The sequence below is a fragment of the Acanthaster planci genome, linkage group LG14 (assembly GCF_054643075.1).
Source record: "Acanthaster planci isolate LZ-2023a linkage group LG14, COTS_SCS, whole genome shotgun sequence".
In the NCBI taxonomy this organism is placed as follows: Eukaryota; Metazoa; Echinodermata; class Asteroidea; order Valvatida; family Acanthasteridae; genus Acanthaster; species Acanthaster planci.
Genome location: NC_141790.1, coordinates 13,989,098 through 14,006,532, shown reverse-complemented (window position 1 = coordinate 14,006,532; position 17,435 = coordinate 13,989,098). Strand labels below are relative to the sequence as shown.

The 17,435-nt window shown below is 39.9% G+C and overlaps 3 protein-coding genes across 6 annotated transcripts; 2 read left to right on the top strand and 1 right to left on the bottom strand.

Annotated features, from left to right (window-relative positions):
* The first annotated feature begins 5 nt into the window (after positions 1-5).
* On the top strand, positions 6-2,797 carry LOC110981675 (BPTF-associated chromatin complex component 1-like). 2 transcript variants are annotated; one of them, XM_022239458.2, is made up of 6 exons: positions 6-174; positions 529-623; positions 869-970; positions 1,100-1,257; positions 1,417-1,539; positions 2,120-2,797. In XM_022239458.2, exons 1-6 carry the CDS (start codon positions 157-159, stop codon positions 2,179-2,181), a joined length of 558 nt encoding a protein of 185 aa, XP_022095150.1. In that variant the 5' UTR covers positions 6-156; the 3' UTR covers positions 2,182-2,797. The 2 variants fall into 2 exon arrangements, with proteins under 2 accessions (XP_022095150.1, XP_022095149.1); XM_022239457.2 differs by having other exon boundaries at positions 7-174; positions 2,117-2,797.
* LOC110981673 (lymphokine-activated killer T-cell-originated protein kinase homolog) lies at positions 2,288-6,667 on the bottom strand. Of its 2 annotated transcripts, XM_087145316.1 has the most exons (7): positions 6,529-6,667; positions 5,787-5,880; positions 5,100-5,229; positions 4,841-4,973; positions 4,508-4,704; positions 4,164-4,329; positions 2,288-3,845 (listed from the first exon to the last, which is right to left on the bottom strand). In XM_087145316.1, exons 2-7 carry the CDS (start codon positions 5,834-5,836, stop codon positions 3,568-3,570), a joined length of 954 nt encoding a protein of 317 aa, XP_087001442.1. In that variant the 5' UTR covers positions 5,837-5,880; positions 6,529-6,667; the 3' UTR covers positions 2,288-3,567. The 2 variants fall into 2 exon arrangements, with proteins under 2 accessions (XP_087001442.1, XP_087001441.1); XM_087145315.1 differs by lacking the exon at positions 6,529-6,667 and having other exon boundaries at positions 5,787-6,372.
* A 68-nt stretch (positions 6,668-6,735) lies between these two features.
* mfsd1 (major facilitator superfamily domain containing 1) lies at positions 6,736-17,004 on the top strand. 2 transcript variants are annotated; one of them, XM_022239441.2, is made up of 14 exons: positions 6,736-7,065; positions 8,401-8,453; positions 9,023-9,135; positions 9,314-9,356; positions 9,608-9,675; positions 10,203-10,311; positions 10,883-10,979; positions 11,200-11,298; positions 11,941-12,052; positions 12,451-12,664; positions 13,066-13,163; positions 13,751-13,863; positions 14,274-14,420; positions 14,804-17,004. In XM_022239441.2, exons 1-13 carry the CDS (start codon positions 6,852-6,854, stop codon positions 14,417-14,419), a joined length of 1,479 nt encoding a protein of 492 aa, XP_022095133.1. In that variant the 5' UTR covers positions 6,736-6,851; the 3' UTR covers position 14,420; positions 14,804-17,004. The 2 variants fall into 2 exon arrangements, with proteins under 2 accessions (XP_022095133.1, XP_022095135.1); XM_022239443.2 differs by having other exon boundaries at positions 6,737-7,065; positions 14,808-17,004.
* The last annotated feature ends 431 nt before the right edge of the window (positions 17,005-17,435 follow it).

Below are 17,435 nucleotides of genomic sequence, written 5' to 3'. Positions count from 1 at the left end.
CTAGACGTCTGGGTGCTCAACAGTAGAGAGGCAATGTTTTCATTTTGATTCTGAAACTGAGGCCTGAGGCGGTCCATCTGTATCCTTTCTTTACTTTCCTGCCCGGCCCCAGCAGCCGTTTCACTTGCAGGTTGTTTTTTATATCTTTACTTGAACATGAGTTCGGTATCAAAGGTGAGTTTGTCGTGGGTTGATTTGAGTCTATATTATTTCACAACGCCTAGCCTATTATAAGCCAATCTTAAATCTTTCCGAATTGCTTGCCTAGGCCTGGCTTGGTAAGTTAGCATTGTTAGGCCTCAGGTCAAAGAGGCATATGCTGAATTTATTTTCATGACATCTTTCATTGTACACAGGAACAAATATGTTGTTCAAATGGCTTTCCACCAATGGCCACTTTTTAAAAAGTTTAACAATTCTCGGTCCCAAGTAGGAAAAATATTTGGCAAGATAGCCCACATTTTGGCAGTTACAAAAACAGTCAGTGTGAAACCCAGGCTAAATTAAATGTTTTAAATTGCACAACAGGTCGGTGAAATTTTTTCAGCTGCTGGAGAAGCATTTAGTCGCCTTGGGGAACTGACTATGCAGCTACATCCCATGGCAGAGCCTTCTCCAACAAGGTGTGGTACTAGACCAATTGCAATGCATGTTCTGTTTGAAGATTGAAGGATGTTGTTGTTGATAATACACTTGGAAGTTGGAGTAGTGTATAGACATATCATAGGCAGTACTACAGTGTGTGGCTGTGTTTGATGTTAAAGTTTAATATCAGTGTTAAATTCTGCTTTCCTTACATTGTGTTTAGTTGCAGAGAATATATAATAAAAAGGAAATTTTTGTTCTTTATTTTTGTTTTGTTTGTAAGTGGCAAGTGGACTGATGAAGAAATTGAGATGCTGCGATCGTCGATCAAGACTTTTGGAGATGATCTCCAAAAAATCAGTGAAACCATCAAGACAAGAACAGTGTAAGACAGACAAATTAAGCCAAAGTCCAAATATCATTTGGTTTGTTACTGCTTCATATTGGAGCTTGGTGGATTCTAGAAGGAAGGTTATTCATTTATCATTTTCATTACTTTTTGGTATGCTTGCAGATCTCAGATCAGGACAGCGATGAAGAAAAAAGCCCAGGAGCAGGCAGCAGCTCACAAACAAGATGCAGAGAGGAAGGCACAGATGAACAGCCGGCAAGAGGAAAACAGCACGGCACCCTCTGGTGATGAGCCCCCGTTGAAGAAGCAGAAGCAGTCAGGTAGAATTCATAGGAATTTTAGGATGAGTGATGTGGCCAAGGTAATAGAAACATTTCTGTTTGCAAGCTCATGTTACTCTCAGGCAGACCGAAAAGTTTTAGTCAGTTCTTCATTTGTGACCAAGTTACAAATTTTAAACCTGTTGTGCGTTTGTACAGAGGTCACCTTGAATATGCTGAACTCGACGGAAACTCCGGGAGATTCGCTGGTGGACATCGAAGGACTCGAGGAAACCCCCATGAAGAAGCTAGAGTTTGGCTTGTCGTCCAACACCGACCAAGGTAGTTTAGGGACTGTCTCACTAAATTGCCAGATGTGATGACATCATGTGTATTTACCATATTGCATATGAGAGCCCTTACCAAACATGACTACTGAGGGTTTTTAAGTCCATTGACAGGTGGCATCAATGCAACGACAGACAATAAGCCTTTTGTGAGTTAAAATTGAATAAAATCTGGTTCACTGAGTTATCTGATTGCATGTAAACGTAACATTTTGAATTCTCCAGACTAAAGACTCTGTTGCTGTACCTCATGATTCGGGGTAAGCTTTTGCATAGCAACCACCATCTCTGGAATGGACTGGTTCCTTTGTGCCGTTCTTATCCATTAAGAACAGTGTAGTGTTGCAAGGCGTCTCTTAACTATAAAGCAAAAGCTTGCTCTGAATCACAAGGTAGAGCAACAGTGTTTTAGTATAGGGAATTCAAATTGTAATGTTCACTTGAATTTAAAGAACTCAGTGAACCAAATTTTATTCAAATTTAACTCGCACAAGGCTTACTGCATGAGTTGCCCTGTGATGTTCAAGTGCCAGTGGATAAAGTTCATCCATTTTTCTGTTTCTGCTTTTCAGAAGATCTGAACCTGGATTCCAATCTGATGGGATCAGGCTCAGACATAGAATCGCTGCAAAGGTGAAAGCTGATGGGACCTTCAGATGTACTGAGTACCACTGATATGATCAGCAGGTCATCAGGCCAATGATTTTTAACTGGAAAAAGAAAAGGTCCAAAAAAGTCTGGAATCGCCTTTTTATAAACTTTATTTTGTGTACTAAAGTGGAAAGTTGAGTCATTTTTTTTTTATTCTGGCAGAAAAATATTGTTGCAGTATTTTCAGTCCAACACGCATTTGTTGAGGTCGAAATAGAATTTGTTAAACAGTTTCATCATGCCTGAAACAGAATGTAGGACCATTAACCCTAACAGCCCTGTATCCTCCAATTTTAATATGATTTTTTAAAAATGATAGGCGAACAGTTTTAAGCATGGAAAACCTTCATGTGTAAGCGAAAGATTCTTCAGTCTGTGAGTAGGTGATGTACATAGTACAATGTTACAGCTGCTTCAAGTAGATGTTTTTCAAGCTGTAAGGATGTCTAAGTCCCTTTGGTAGGTGTTCTGGGGTAACTTCAAATCCCGTAAGGCGGCGCTCATGTTTTTAAACAAAAATCAGTGCCGTGGTGAAGCGTACACCAGTTTTACCACTTATCTCTTGTGAATAAACAAATACATACTCTTTCCATTTTTCTGCATCTGTGGAAACTTGTACTCTGTTAATACAGAATTCCAATTGAATTGCCTCTTTTTAAATACTAACAATTATAAAGTCTGCTGAAACAGAAAAAAAAACCATGGCTTGAACTTGAAATTATGTACAACGAAACAAGCGATGCAGTGATGCAAAAATGTCTGTACAGTATACTCGTATATATCAAATGTGAGTACAAACATTGAAGTGGTGGTTGAATTTTCAAGGAAACTACAAAGATGTGTCCCTTAAATTTCCAACAAATGCACCAACATTTTAAGGCTTAGAATTATAGGTGTGTATTTGTTGGGTGCATCGTCAATATGCTTGATCACTCAATCTTGGCACAATCTGTCAACCTTGTACAATTTGCTAACGATTCTGCCATCAGCCAATTCTCCTTTCCTTTTTGCTTTCAAAAAAGGGAAGGGAAGTGAAGCAGGAGATTTCATACCAACTTAAGTGACAGCACAACACGACAGTGCCCAACATGTACATGTTTAAACATGATCAATGGCGCAAGCAAATGTGAAATGCACAAACTGACTGCAATGATTGATTTTCGAAAGAAAATGATTGATTTTCAAAAGAACGGTTCCCTATACATGTAGCCACAAAATACAGATAAAGCCTTTCTACTGCTGTGCTTGGTGTAAAACATGAGCTGCTTTGATGTCGTTGCTCTTCTGCTTTAAGCTACGCAGCTTTGACTTCTGGCATAGATGGGAGAGGTATTTTGGCAATCTTTGCCCACCAACCATACCATGAAAACCATCAGTTGTTTGAGTACATGGGAGTGTTTTCTTTATTCTCGGAGAAGTCGGCATCAGTGTGATCAGATGGAACTGGAATTGACTCCAGAGCCTCGACAATTAAGCTCGCTGATGGCCTCTTGGTAGGTAGCTCCTCCGTGCATGCGCAGAACAGGCTGACTAGGGGTTTGTAGCTAGGACCCAGAGGGAAGTTTGGTAGAGGGGGTCTGGTGCCCAAGGCTGCTTGGTATTGCTCCTCTTGGAACGACTGGTCCAAACTTTCATCCCCTATGCTGTCACCTGGTACGATAAAACATGAAGTTTATATTTGAGTTTGACTAATGCCCCAACATGGAGCTTTGAAGTTTTGTGTAATTATTTGGTTTAAATGTCTCTTTTTGACTGAAAAGAAACAATGAATGTTTCCTTCATGCTCATCTCAGTTTGTGCTCCTGAGCACAAAATGGTTGACTGCAGATTACCAGTTTTCACACTGCTTCATAAATGCCTTCTGATTGGTCAGCTGAGCTACATTACTTCCTGTGTCACCATTATGTTAAACATAGGCAGGATACCAGTTACCAAACAATGTCTATTTGATCTAAATGGTCAACTTACCCATGGAGCTACTGAGGAGATCCATGTGGGGTAGGGTCAGTGACATCATCTCCCAGAGGACGAGACCATAGGAGAAGATGTCCGCCTTGTGGGTGACTTGACCTTCCTCCCGAATGATTTCAGGAGCGGTCCAAGGTTCTGTGCCGATGTAGTGGTTGTCTGGATCCTAGGCAAATGAGGAAAACTGCTCCATTCATCCGATTTCATCATAACTTTTGTAGTCTGGAGTTAGATCCTTTTCTTTTTATGCTCGGACTTTGAACGTCAATGGATGTAATTGCTTAGGCGTGGTATTAAAAAATTTGGAAACCTGTGATACCACAGGTATCGAAGTCAGCGTGTACCTCTGAGCAGGTCAAGTCCTCCGTCAGTTTTAATGATACGCCAAAGTCACACAGCTTGACCGACTGGAAATCACCCCGGATGAGAACGTTGCCGCTCTTTAGGTCACCATGAAGGATGTGCTTTTCATTATGGAGGTACTTGAGAGCCCTGGCCAGGCCGAGGGCAACCTGGTAGATGTGGTGTGCAGGAAAGGGACCTGTAATTAAGTCCAAGGAGCAGTCTAAGCACAGTGAGCAGAATGCCTCGGTGCATTGGCTTAATGTGACAATTCAACTCTTGGCTTACCCAAATGAAATGAAAATCCTGTCAATAAAAGTGATTCAACTTCTTACCCAGGCCTTCCTGATCTCTCCTTTCAATCAGGTCAAGTAAGGATTGCTCCCCATTCTCCATGGACAAACACATGCTGCCATCTTCATTTCGGCTGAAAGCTCGGAATCCAACAATGTTTTCATGCATAAGATCCTGCCATGAAAATTTCAAAATTTCCAACTTCAAAAACTTTTACAAGGAAGATGTTCGTGGGGCTTTTTTCTCAAAACAACTCAGTAACAGATCTCAGCAATACTCACTGAGCTCATGAGGCAATACCTTGAGAATGCGGGCTTCTTTTGCAAGCATTTTCTCAACATTGTTGTCCATGTAGTCATCTTTGCGGGTCCTTGACGTAGTTTTCTTTATGGCCCAAGGAGAAAGTCCTGATCCATCCTTCTTTGAACCTCTGGAAAAAAATCCTCTTAAAGTCTTATGAATAACCCTTCATCACTCCATGGAAAAAACACCACTTTTTGTAATAGTAAATGAAAATGATCTGATGATAGATTAGAACACAGTTAAGCATGTAGGCCAAGTCCCACTTTTAAAAGTTTAAAAAGTGAAGCTAAACAAACGTAGGAAAAAACATCGAAAATGAAGATTAAATACCTCTCACAGGTTTGAAAAAAATCCTTACAACATGAGCATGTTGAGCCGAGTAAATGGAAAAATATGACATTGACAAATATGACAAGTGTTCTAAGTAACTAGTCCGAGTAACTTGGACTCTACAACTTGCCTTTAACATGTAGACATGGTCGGGCAACAGAGTAACTTGGACTCAATGAATCGCCTTTTTAAACATTTGGGTATGGTCGGGCGACCACCAGTTACTAAGTAGGCCTAACATAAAATTGAACATTGTATACATTACATGTATAAATATATAATATAGGCGTAGTACTGCACACTTCAAACATGTCAAAAGCTGACGATTTCAGCCTTGCGAAACCCTTTCCTTACCTCTGAAAAAGATACACTGCAACACCTGTTCCACAACCCAGTCGCTCCATGAATGGTGACGGTGGAATAGCTGCAGTTGCAAGGCCTGCGGAGGCTGGCGAGCATGGTGAGTCGAGATTGGTCCAGCAGGAAGAACACGAACATGACGGTGTCGGTGAGGTAACCGAAAAGCGGACATTACTAGGCTGACTACTCTGCAGTCCATTTGTACTCGAATTTTTTCTAGGTTTTGGAGAGGCGAATTCATCTGTTTTGCGAAAACTAGCCATGTTTTGAATTTCACTGATACCCCACTTTTACAAATAAGTAGGCCCAGTACGGCTGTAAGGCTTTCGATATAAGGAGGTTGAGCTTAAAAGTTTGTTTTGATTTTAAATTTCGCAGAAATTTCTTTAAAAAGAATCAGACTGGCACCTATACGTGCAATACCTATAAGCATTTTTTATTCGTACGGCAGTCAAGAAACCAGCCTAATGATTATTTTTCAAATTTTAGAGGGCGTCCTACCTCTTTTGCGCAATAGCCCACTCTGTTGGCGATTAAAAAAAGTTAGGGCACGCAAACAGGAGCTGGTGGTAAAATGTTCAAGGTTAGAATTTAGGTTAAAATTTATCAAACGCTTAAGTGCCCAGTTCCCACCCGCGCCCGGTCTGCGCCGTACTAAAAGTATTTTTAAAGCAAGAAAATATTAGTAATCAATAACAAAGGAACAAATTAATTCAGTAATCGAACTGTTAAATACCTGGTTTAATTTAATTGAAATGAACGTATCAACACCATTGCAGACCATGGACACCATTGTATTCCGAAAGTGGCATGTTGAATCAAACAATAGCTCATTAACGCTGTCAAATGTTGCTCAAAGTCAAAGGTCGTTAATGCAAATCCCCACGTGACTTTTATTGATCGGGTACCCAGACTCAACTATAGGTGTTTGTTTGATAACAAGAGAGGCCGACAGGCGAATTTGGGTAGTGTGATTGCAGAAGAGGCAAGACCTAACACCGGACGTTCAGTTCGCCCATAAACTACATGTAAAAGTTCACAAATTTGTCCGAGATCGAAATGGCAGAAAACAGTGGCTATGACAGTGATGTAGAGGGGATTAATGAGAAATCGCCCCTACTGTCGAGCGGTGTTCCAAGGGGAGTGAACGGTGATTATGATGTCGAGTACGCCGGTCAGTTGACTGGTTGCGGAGCTTGGAGAATATGCGATCCTCGAAGCCTGTGGCACCGGTACACGTTCATTCTTGTGCTCACATGTCTTCTCAGTTTTGGTAAGTTGAAAATTAAAAAAGGGTCCCCTTATACCCGTGTCCAAGTTTTATCTGTTTGACCTCTCTAAGTTTCAGTTGTCATGGTTGTCAGGATGTTGAGTGTAGTCGATCGATCTTTGTGAGTGCCCGATCTTTGCGTGATACATGTATGTCGATCTAAATCTTTTTGTTATAAGATTTGTCATCAGCCAATCAACTTTATTTACTTATTTGTGGCCGTGGAAGATTATTTTAAAAGAGGTGACATGCAGGCAATATGTGTAACATCCTGTTACACTGGTCAACCACTACGTAGAGTCTGATAAATGACCTAAGCCAGATCTTCCTCAGATGAGGTTTTTCCTAATCTGAATTTAATTGTCTTCAAATTTAATATAACTACAAGGAGGGGATGGGATTTTTATGCTTAGTGGTGAGCATATGGCGGATGGGTACAAAACTGTAGTGTCTCAGTTTGCAGGTATGGACAGGACCGTGACTAGTATGCTGGTACATATTGACTGCTTCCAGTCTTATATTTGTGATGATTTGACTGTAGCCCCACTAGTGTGGCATGGACCCTCGCTCCTGTCCAGCCACACATCTATATACGCAATTTCGTGTCGGCGCGCTGAAATCTTCGGCGTACCCTCTTATAATCGTAGGCGCAATTTTTTTGCACACACAAATGATCCTTAGTCTCTCCGTTTCAAATGACCATTTATTGAATGATTTCACTCACGTTGTTCTGGTGTTTTCTAGTCTTTTTGCCTTTACCCATTAAAACTCAAGGTCACACTCTCACATGCCATCTTTAAATTAAAATGAGTCCATTGAACTTTACGTCACTTGACCCCGTCCCGCAAATGGCTGTTCCATGTAAAGACATATCTAATATACAACTGAAATCTCAATTGTGCAGGTAAGTTTATTTTTTGGTTCTAGAGTTCTTGACATGGAACAGCTGTCTGTGGGCTGGGGTCAAGGGACGTAAAGTTCAACAGACTCATTTTCATTTAAAGATGGCGTGTGAGAGTGAGACCGTGAGATTGAATGGGTAAAGGCAAAAAGAATGGAAAATACCAGAATAACGTGAGTGAATTCATTCAATAAATGGTCAAAGCGGAGAGACTATAAGGATCATTTGTGTGTGCAAAAAAAGGGTGTGCCGTAGATTTCACCACACTGACACGAAATTGCATGTACGGATGTGTCTCTAAGGATGGAGTGGAGCGAGGGTCTGTGCCACACTAGTGGGGCTAATTTGACTGTAGCTGTACATCTGTCAAATTGTAAATCATCTGGCAGTGTCTTAACCGCTGGCTTTCTCTGCTGTATTTTCTGTTTGATATTCAGGAAGTTACTACTGTTACGACACACCTGCTGCCTTGGAAGAGCAGATAAAGGAAGTAAGTTCCACACAGGATATGTCTTTCAAAGGGAAACAGGTCAAAAAGTTTCTTCCTCTTCGTTCTGTGAAGAACGTTCGAAGAATGTAGGGGCGGCTGTTTCTGCTCTGGGAGCGCTGCCAAGTAGGTTAGCTGAGGACGTCCTGTCTCCTTGCCAAATGCAAGCATCTCACTGGACCATCGCTGTAGGCAAACCAGGCCTGAATCGTCAAACCAACTGGCTTTTTCAGAGATAATCCAGTCTTGTCTGATATATTGATTATTAATATACATGTATGATTATAAAATGAAAGCAAAGCAAATATAAGCAACCTGTTTATGTAGAAACTAGTTGTTAGTTATGTTGTTTAACTAAACTGCCGGGTTAGCATATCTTTGGATGATTTCTGTCGGGTGTGAGTAGCGTAAACTTTGACCCATATCAGAGTCAGAAAAAATAAGTCAGTAATTTTTGGAGCAATTTTTTTTGCTGTGCTATACACAAAGGCTCAGAATTGGCTCAGTAAAATAAGCTTCAATTTTAATAACCCTCAAGTAAAAAAACCCAATGTCTTTTCCTTTTTTTAAAGGATTTGCAAATAGATACGTCTGCTTATGTGTTGCTGTATTCGCTCTACTCATGGCCGAATGTTGTACTTTGTTTCTTTGGAGGATTTCTGATAGACAGAGTTTTTGGCATCAGGTGAGAACATAGTCTTATTTATTTTATGTACAATTGTTATTCGTCTACAAAATCTGTACCCGTTCCCGAGTGTATTTTTAGCAGTGAAATTAGTGGATTTGTTTTAATTTGCTCAAAATTTACCAAGGAGACACTCAAAAGCTGAAACAGTCAAATACTTTTTTTTTTCTTTCTACAGAATTGGAACACTTGTTTTTGGTGGTTTCGTTCTTGTTGGACAGGTAAAAACATATTGTTTTTTAAAGTTCATTCAAACATTGTATTCATGATTTGAATTTGTAACTTTTCGCAGATCAACTGTTAAAAAATGAAATGAAGGAAAACCTATAATCAAAAGTATACAAACCGAGAAGACTTCAAAATATCGGTATGGTTGGATTGCACTGTTTGCCTGGAAAATGTGTGTTTTATTTAAGCGAAGAGAAAAATAGGAGTATGTTCATTCTTTTCCCCTTTACATTCTGACTGTCAGCTGATCTTCTCATTGGGAGCTCTGTTTGACAACTGGATCTGCATGGTGGCAGGGCGATTTGTTTTTGGGTGAGGATTTACATGTGGCTGTAGCTTGTTGCCTTTGTGTCAGACTGTGTTGTACAAGTATGATTCTAGTAACTGTTAAGTTTTGAGATGGGAGCATGGTACTGTGGGAAGGGCAAAGTATGATGCCTGATTTGTAGGCTTGGGTAGAGGGTGAAATTAGACACAAAAGGTTCCCAAATCATCAGTGCTTAATTTTCCTCATCTCATTTGATCCTTAAGGTTAGATAAGCTGTTGTTATGAACAGAGTGTCTTCCACTTTTGTTCAAACGAATAGGAGAAATGATGATAAGAATGTCAGTGTGGACAGTGATTTCACCCTCTGCGGAGGTAAACCTACGTCAACATTGTAATGTCCCAGAAAGAGACCAGATCGTTAACCACATTTGTGTTTCGATAAAAATTTCTTTCAACCCATGTAAACTTCAAAGTCATCACACTTATAGTGGAAGTGTTTAGAATTTATTTGTGAGTGAAGAAATTTCCATCTTGGTATATCACGCACACTACATTTTTGTTTCTTTTGTAGACTTGGTGGGGAGAATTTAGCTGTGGCTCAGAATACCTACGCAGTCACATGGTTCAAGGAGAAAGAGTTAAACATGGTGTTTGGCTTACAGCTGAGCTTCTCCAGAATTGTAAGTGGATTGTACGGTCTTATTAGAACTTTGATCATGGGAACTGCCAGACAGACTGATTTGCTAAGCACTGGAGAATTTTAGCTGTGTGTGTAGAGTCTTTTGCTTTGGCTCTTTGTCAGCTCTAAATGGGAACAAGAAGGGACGTGTTCTTACCCAGAAACAACAGTCCTTTGGTGAGAACTTGCCGCATACCACATGGTGTGCAGGTCTGTATGCATTTGGCATTATATTGTTGGAATGTACGGTCTTTGTGTGTGCACCAAGATTGTGCATGAGCCCAGTTGGAAAACTTCTTATCAGCCTCTCTCTCTTTTGTCAGCGAGGGTGCACTTTAACTTGGAGCAGAGGCTCATAGAAGCCACACTTGGTGTTATGGGACTCTTAGGCAACAGATGTGGTTACCAGTGATGGCAGAGTTGGACAGTGTGTGGTCCCTCGTAGCCCTTGTAGATGGTTACGCCAGTGTAAAGTTCTTATAGCAGTTAATGTTTTAAGAAAAAGACATAATGTGCCAGGAGGTTCAGGTTAATGATATGCTTCAATTTGTTCTCTTTTTTTCCCCTTCAAGGGCAGTACACTGAATATGAATGTCAACAAGCCGATTTACGACTCCATCAACCCTGACCTGGTTGGATACAAACGCCTTGGTTACACTCTTCTTGTTGGTAAAAAAAACAAAACAAGGCATACATGTCCATAATTCATTTTCCATGGTTTTTAAGTTCCAGCACAAAGGTTCTGCGTATCTTGCTACATTGAATTGCAGTGTGGATATGTTAAATTGGTAGTGGTTTAACATTGCTTTTGTCTAATGTACAGAGATTTTTTAAACACAACTGTCTGTAACAAATGTTAATTGATACGTTTTTGGTCTCCTTTGTGAAGGTGTGGCAATGTGTGTATTTTCCGTCATTTGTGGGATCATTATCGGTATCCTTGACTACCGAGCGGAGAAAATACTGAACAGGAAGCAAGCCGGCACAGGTTTGTGCTCTGGTAGAAATTGTCAGAAATGATTCTTCAGTTTTTAGATGACATTAACTGTCAAAAAACTGATTGTATAGAGATATTTCATGTGACGTAACATGATGGGCAAAGGCATGTCAGGAAGCTTACCGTGTCCGTGGAGGCGCGTACATTTTTGGATCTGTGTATTTCTATTGGCAATTTCATACAGAACATTGAGAGACTTCAAAGACACATCTGCGTAAATTGAATGCTGGCCGTCAAAAACCATAGGACTGAAAATCCGATTTAGTCTTGTGGTTGTGAAAGCAAGGATTTCTCGACCATGTTAAGAGTGTAACCCTGGAGCCTGCAGAAACATGAAGGAATGCAGCTTTTCCTTTTAAGCAATTTGAGGAAAACATCTCTCCAGGCAATAATGCAACCAACTTTCCAGCATCGTCCTAAATCGCCTAATGTGCAGCAAGCTATTGGTGCATTCTCTGTTTTCAAACTTTCAGGGAGCATCCAGTCTGGTGTTTGTTTTCATGCCAAAACTTCCAAACCCTTCTGGTGTATTTTGGAGGAATGTGGATGGTTAGAGTCTTTGAAATCCCTGTGTAGCCTGTTGATTCTGTTACCATTATTTGTATTTTTTCTTGTTCTTGTTTTACACGTTAGGTGAGGTGATTAAGATCCGTGATGTCAAGGATTTCCCGGCCAGTCTCTGGCTCATCTTCCTCATCTGTGTCTTTTACTATGTCACGGTCTTTCCATTTATCGGCATTGGAGTGTGAGTGTCCAAGAAAATTGAGAACCATCATCAGTAGAGGAGTTCTCTCCTCTAACTGCAGACTATCGGGACTTGAGGAAAACTCAAGTCGGGATTTTTTTTGTAGGGTGAATGGTATTGAAATTCGTCCTTGCCTTATTAAAGTACAAGTCACCAAATATTGCAGCTTGCATGCACTGAGTGATATAAAATGCATACTTAAGTCTGAAATCCGTAAATTTTATTGAGGGGTATACCATGTCAACTTACCAAGCAATCTCTATAACATGATGAATTTCAAGAACTCCAAATGCATTGGAAGCAGCTAAATCTGTTGTTTTATGATATGGCATCTGTGATTTAGAAATATACCTTTATATTAAACAATTCTTTACAATAAATTGTTGTTCAAATTTCAGGGTCTTCTTCTCAGAGAAGTACGGACTGGTTCCGGCTGAAGCAAACATCGTCAACAGTCTGGTGTACTTCATCTCAGCTGGGGCTTCCCCGGTGTTTGGCTTTGTTGTTGACAAGACGGGACGGAATATCTTCTGGGTGATCTTAGGCACGATTATCACGCTCGGCTGCCACTTAACCTTAGCGTTCACCTTCATCACTCCATTTTTGGTCATGGTGAGTTGTAGTTGATTTTTACAGGGTCAATGATATCTTTCAGAATACAGCTCACAACTTATGACTAGTTTGTTAAGCAACAAAACTTTCCTATAGACGTTTATCATGATGCTGCCATGTTGTCTTATTCCCTGCAGACCCATTGGCAGCAGTAATACAACTTCACATATTGATAAAAGGGAACAGTTTATTTTCCCTTCCAGCCTCAGTTTTGTTACATTGCTTTGAATGGCAGAAAAGCAAGATGGCTACCCCATGATATAGGTCTATACCCTGCCACACCATTCCAGATCAATAAATCTAGTAAAGCACATTGACTAATTTGACAAAACTTGAACCATTTGGCCGATGAAATGTGGTTAATAGTTTTCATTTTTGCTCTGTTTTTTGTTTTGTTTTAGAGTATCATGGGACTAGCTTATTCCATCTTGGCCTGTGCCCTTTGGCCACTGGTGGCTTTCATTATGCCAGAACACCAACTTGGCACATCCTATGGATTGTGAGTTATCTTCTCTGAATCTCTAAAATGTTGGGTCTTTTTTCAATGGAATTTTGAATCCTAGGGGCAATGTTTTTAAAAAGACCTTGTTCATCATCCTTGGCAAATTACAAATGTCATCTATCAACTGTTAAGCACAGTTTGTCATCTTGGAGGCTGTGAACTTTTCGCAGTAAAGCCAACCCCATGAAGCCAGTGCTTGTGTTTTTGTCTCACAAATCAACACTGAAGTGTTCTACAAGTCAACAAAGAGTATTTTCCTAGTTAAAACCCTTCCTCAAGAAGATCCCTTATCTTTTTATGGACTCTAGGAACAGTGGAAGCCAAAGAAGGAATATCTTACGTTAACTCCCTAATATTTGTCTCTACGTACCGACAAGAATCCTTGAAAACATTCCATTGTACAGGAAACCAGGGGGACAATTGATCTTTTGAGACTTTCCTTGAGCATCATTGATTGGGTTCTGCCTTCCATAATCCTGCAGAATCCTCTCAAACTTTCCTGTGGAATTTCGAAGGACTTGAGTCAGGGTTAGGGTTGAAGCATCTTGACGTTAACTGTTGTTTCGTTGTCTCTGTACATACAGCATGCAGTCCATACAGAACCTTGGTCTAGCCGTTGTGACGATCATCATTGGCGTCATTGTTGATGGAAGCGGCTATCTAATTTTGGAAGTCTTCATGTGTGCAATGTTGTGCGGTAAGACACCCTCCAACTTGTCGGAGATTTGTAGCCTAAAAATTGTCAGCTTCTCGGCAGAGCGCTTTGAATCTGTAATTAACGTTGTACTTTTGAGAGAACCGCATGTTTTCCGACATATTTCTCATACCACAGGTCCTTGAAGTTTAAGTATCGAAAGATTAAACATGCAAAAGCTCTCGCAGCATACAATCAGCAGAAACTAAGACAGAATTCAAGCCTTTGAGCCAACTTCACCTGAGTGTCATCTTATTGAACATTAGACGGTGCAGTGATAATCTCATTCAGAATCGTGTAGCGGATGTCCATGCCTCTGGAGAAAAGATCTTGCTTCAGACCTCAAGAATTGACCAAGAATCGGAGTGATTTTCTCTTGATGTCAACATTCTATACTTCGGTTTGATATACAGTGGCTATTATCTTCTGCGTCCTACTATATCTCATTGACACCTCGCGAAGATTGGGTTTGAATCTGTCAGCCAAGGAACGCAAACAGATCAAAGAGGCCAAGCAGAGAGAGAGGGAGATGCAGAGCGAATGCGAAAAAGACAAATAGAGTGAGTAGAAAGAAATGAACACAAAATGAATACCATTTTTAGCATAGGCGCAACACCGGACTTTCAGGTTTGGGATTGTAACTCTCTTTTGGAGTCTTGACTTCGGACCTCAGATTCAGTGTCGGGTTTTCTGTAAATTGTTCATTTTCCAGATAGTTCTGCAGTTCCGACTTACGCTAGTTTCCAGTGCACTGTTCCAAAGTATGCAGGCTAAAATCTTGTGCACTTTTAAAGTCAACTTGAAATTGATTAAGCTTAGACTCAGTGAGTTCTCCTGTGTTTATTTCTAGGTTTTCTTGAGAGAAATCACTCTTTGTTAATTTTGATCATTTGGGTCAGGTTGTCTACATTTGATTGTTCCTTCTTTGTTTCTTTGTACTCAGCCAGGCTCACTTCATCATGGATCTGCCGTTTACCTGATGGAAAGTGTGATTTCATTTTAGCAATCCGCTATTAACCCTAACAGTCCCAAATCTTCCAATTTCAATACAATTTTACATACACCCTAGGGGGTTAGGGTTAATAATATCTAGGTTGTAAAAGACATTCACATTTAAGGCTCTTTGGTTGTGCATTCTCACATGAAAATGAAACACGTCTCATTTCTCAAAAAGAAGTTCCTGCGTTGATGTGCAACCAAATGCCCCCAGCCAGCTAGTGGGCCTGGAAGTCATAATTTTGGAAAGAAATAGTAGGCTGCATCAAAAAGTTGGGCTACGGCTAACTTTAATACCAGCACCAGTAGACCTCTATTGTTGATCAGCCATCTTGCTTTTCTACCATTGAAACCAATGTAACCAAACTGAGGCAGGAAGGGAAAATAGTCTGTTTGCTTTATCAGTATGTGAAGTTGTATTACTATTGCCAATGGGTCTACAGGGGATAAGACAAACATACAGAGAAGACAAACGGCGTATTTGCTTCCAATTAAATGTGTACGTTATTGCCACTCACAGCCTGGACTGTTAGACACATTGTAACTGAGCTGATTAATCTTGGAGTACTCAGCAATTTAAACTATTAATTTTTTTTGTACCACTGACTTGTGTAATCCAAGGGGACTCCATCATTGCGATGGTACCAGGGTAGGCCTTGAACAAGCCCTTGTACTCCAAAGGTTAGCAGACCTCAGTCTAAACTAATTATGACAGGGCTCCACCTTTCTCAATCTTGCAAATTTCTCCAAAATTTGTTGGATTTTGAAGGGTCTGGGAAGGTTAGTGTTGAAAAGAGTACAGTTCAGTAATTAAAGGAAAAGTCCAACCTTCTTTACGGCACTATGCTTTGCCTGCATCTTGCTGAAATTTCTGCCTATTTATCACTTTGGTTGGATTAATTTGTAGTTGATCATTAATTATGAAAAAGAAATGATTATGTAAATAAGTATATAAATTTCCAAATAAGTTAAGACATAGAAATTTTTTTCTGCAATTTCATTTCCATTATGCACTTTAAATTGCAGCAGGTTGATTTTCAAAGTAGGAGGCCAAATAGGCCATTAATAGACTAATCCGTTAAGCTCTGCCCCAATATAGGACCTGCTCCCCTCCACCAGCATGTACTACATGCAGGAGTCTACTTTACCCAAACTTAGGTTTTCAACAGATTCAAGTTGCGTGATATAGTTGGTACTTCAGATGAAGACTTACTCAGAATCAGTCTGGTCATGTCTGAAGTGAATAGACCAATTGCACCTGTTAAGTCACATGATCAATAGTGGGTATTAGACATCAACAAACAGGGCGTGCACCAAAAGAAAATTGTTTCATAAGTATCATTCACCAAACATAAAGCAGACGGAACCTACTGTGCTCAGACAACTGATGTGCTGGGTAAATACCGTAAATCGGCTTTATTGTTAGTAAATAACACTCAAAACACACTTTGCTATACCCACAGTAGGTCACTTGACTTAGCAGGTGCAATCGGTCTATTAACTGGCTGCAGGTAGGGTGACATACAAGTTTATGGAAATTGGCCATAGCTGCTAGCAAGATGTTACTGTAAGCGGACATCATTTCTAGCTGTTACCATAACAGGCAGTCAAAGCTTCAGTGTAGAAAAATAATAAATTGACCACATGTATATGTGTAAATACCCCGAACTGATGGCAGAAGGGTTGATTCCAATAAATTGAACAATTTAGAGACATCCGAATGGTGTTAATGTGGCAATCAAGTCAAACAAGATACTTGGTCTCCAGTTCTTTTTCATCATAATTTAAAACTGTGGAAGTGTTCCAAAAAGGTTGTGAAGTTCTCCACCCAGCAAGGCCAAGTCCAATTCTTGTTTCATTTGTTTGTTTTTCTGATTAGTTGATTCCTGCATTGTAAGGCTGTGCTTGCTTTATTGACTTTAGCTTCAAAAGGAAATATATTTTTGTAAAATTATTTTGGTTAGCAACTTAGAAGTCTTGTGCTGCTGTGTTTTTACAGCGAATTCGTTGATAAATGAGTTTCTTGTGATTTGCAAGAATTCAGTCCAAGTTTCGTATATCATGGACATTTTGTGAAAATATTTCACCCTATTATGAAATTCAGAACACATTAAATAAAAGTATCCTGCGATACATTATTGCCATGGGCATCCTTTTATTTTCACTTTTGAGTATACTATTTACATAAGTGATTCTACACATTTGGTATGGTGCAGTGGGTCCCTGAAATGTGCATTGTGCTTTACCACAATAATAATCCAACAAGGCACGGTCCCAAAGATAGTACGGTTTGGGAGTTGATCCTATGTCGGTGTAAGCCACACAGTTTGTAAAAATCCTAATAGCAACACACAATATTTACAATTTAGAAACACCAACAGTGATGCCAGTTAATAGTACCAGGATAATTGAAAATATTTTTGTCAATTTTGGGGGGATGAGTTATCAAAATGCACCTGTGTTTTTTTCTAATCAAAGGTAACTATTTGATAGATTTTGCACTGAAAATTGTAAGGAGAAAGACCAATTTTTTTAGTGTCTGCAGCACCGATGAAACAGTGAAGACTACTGAAGTGAAA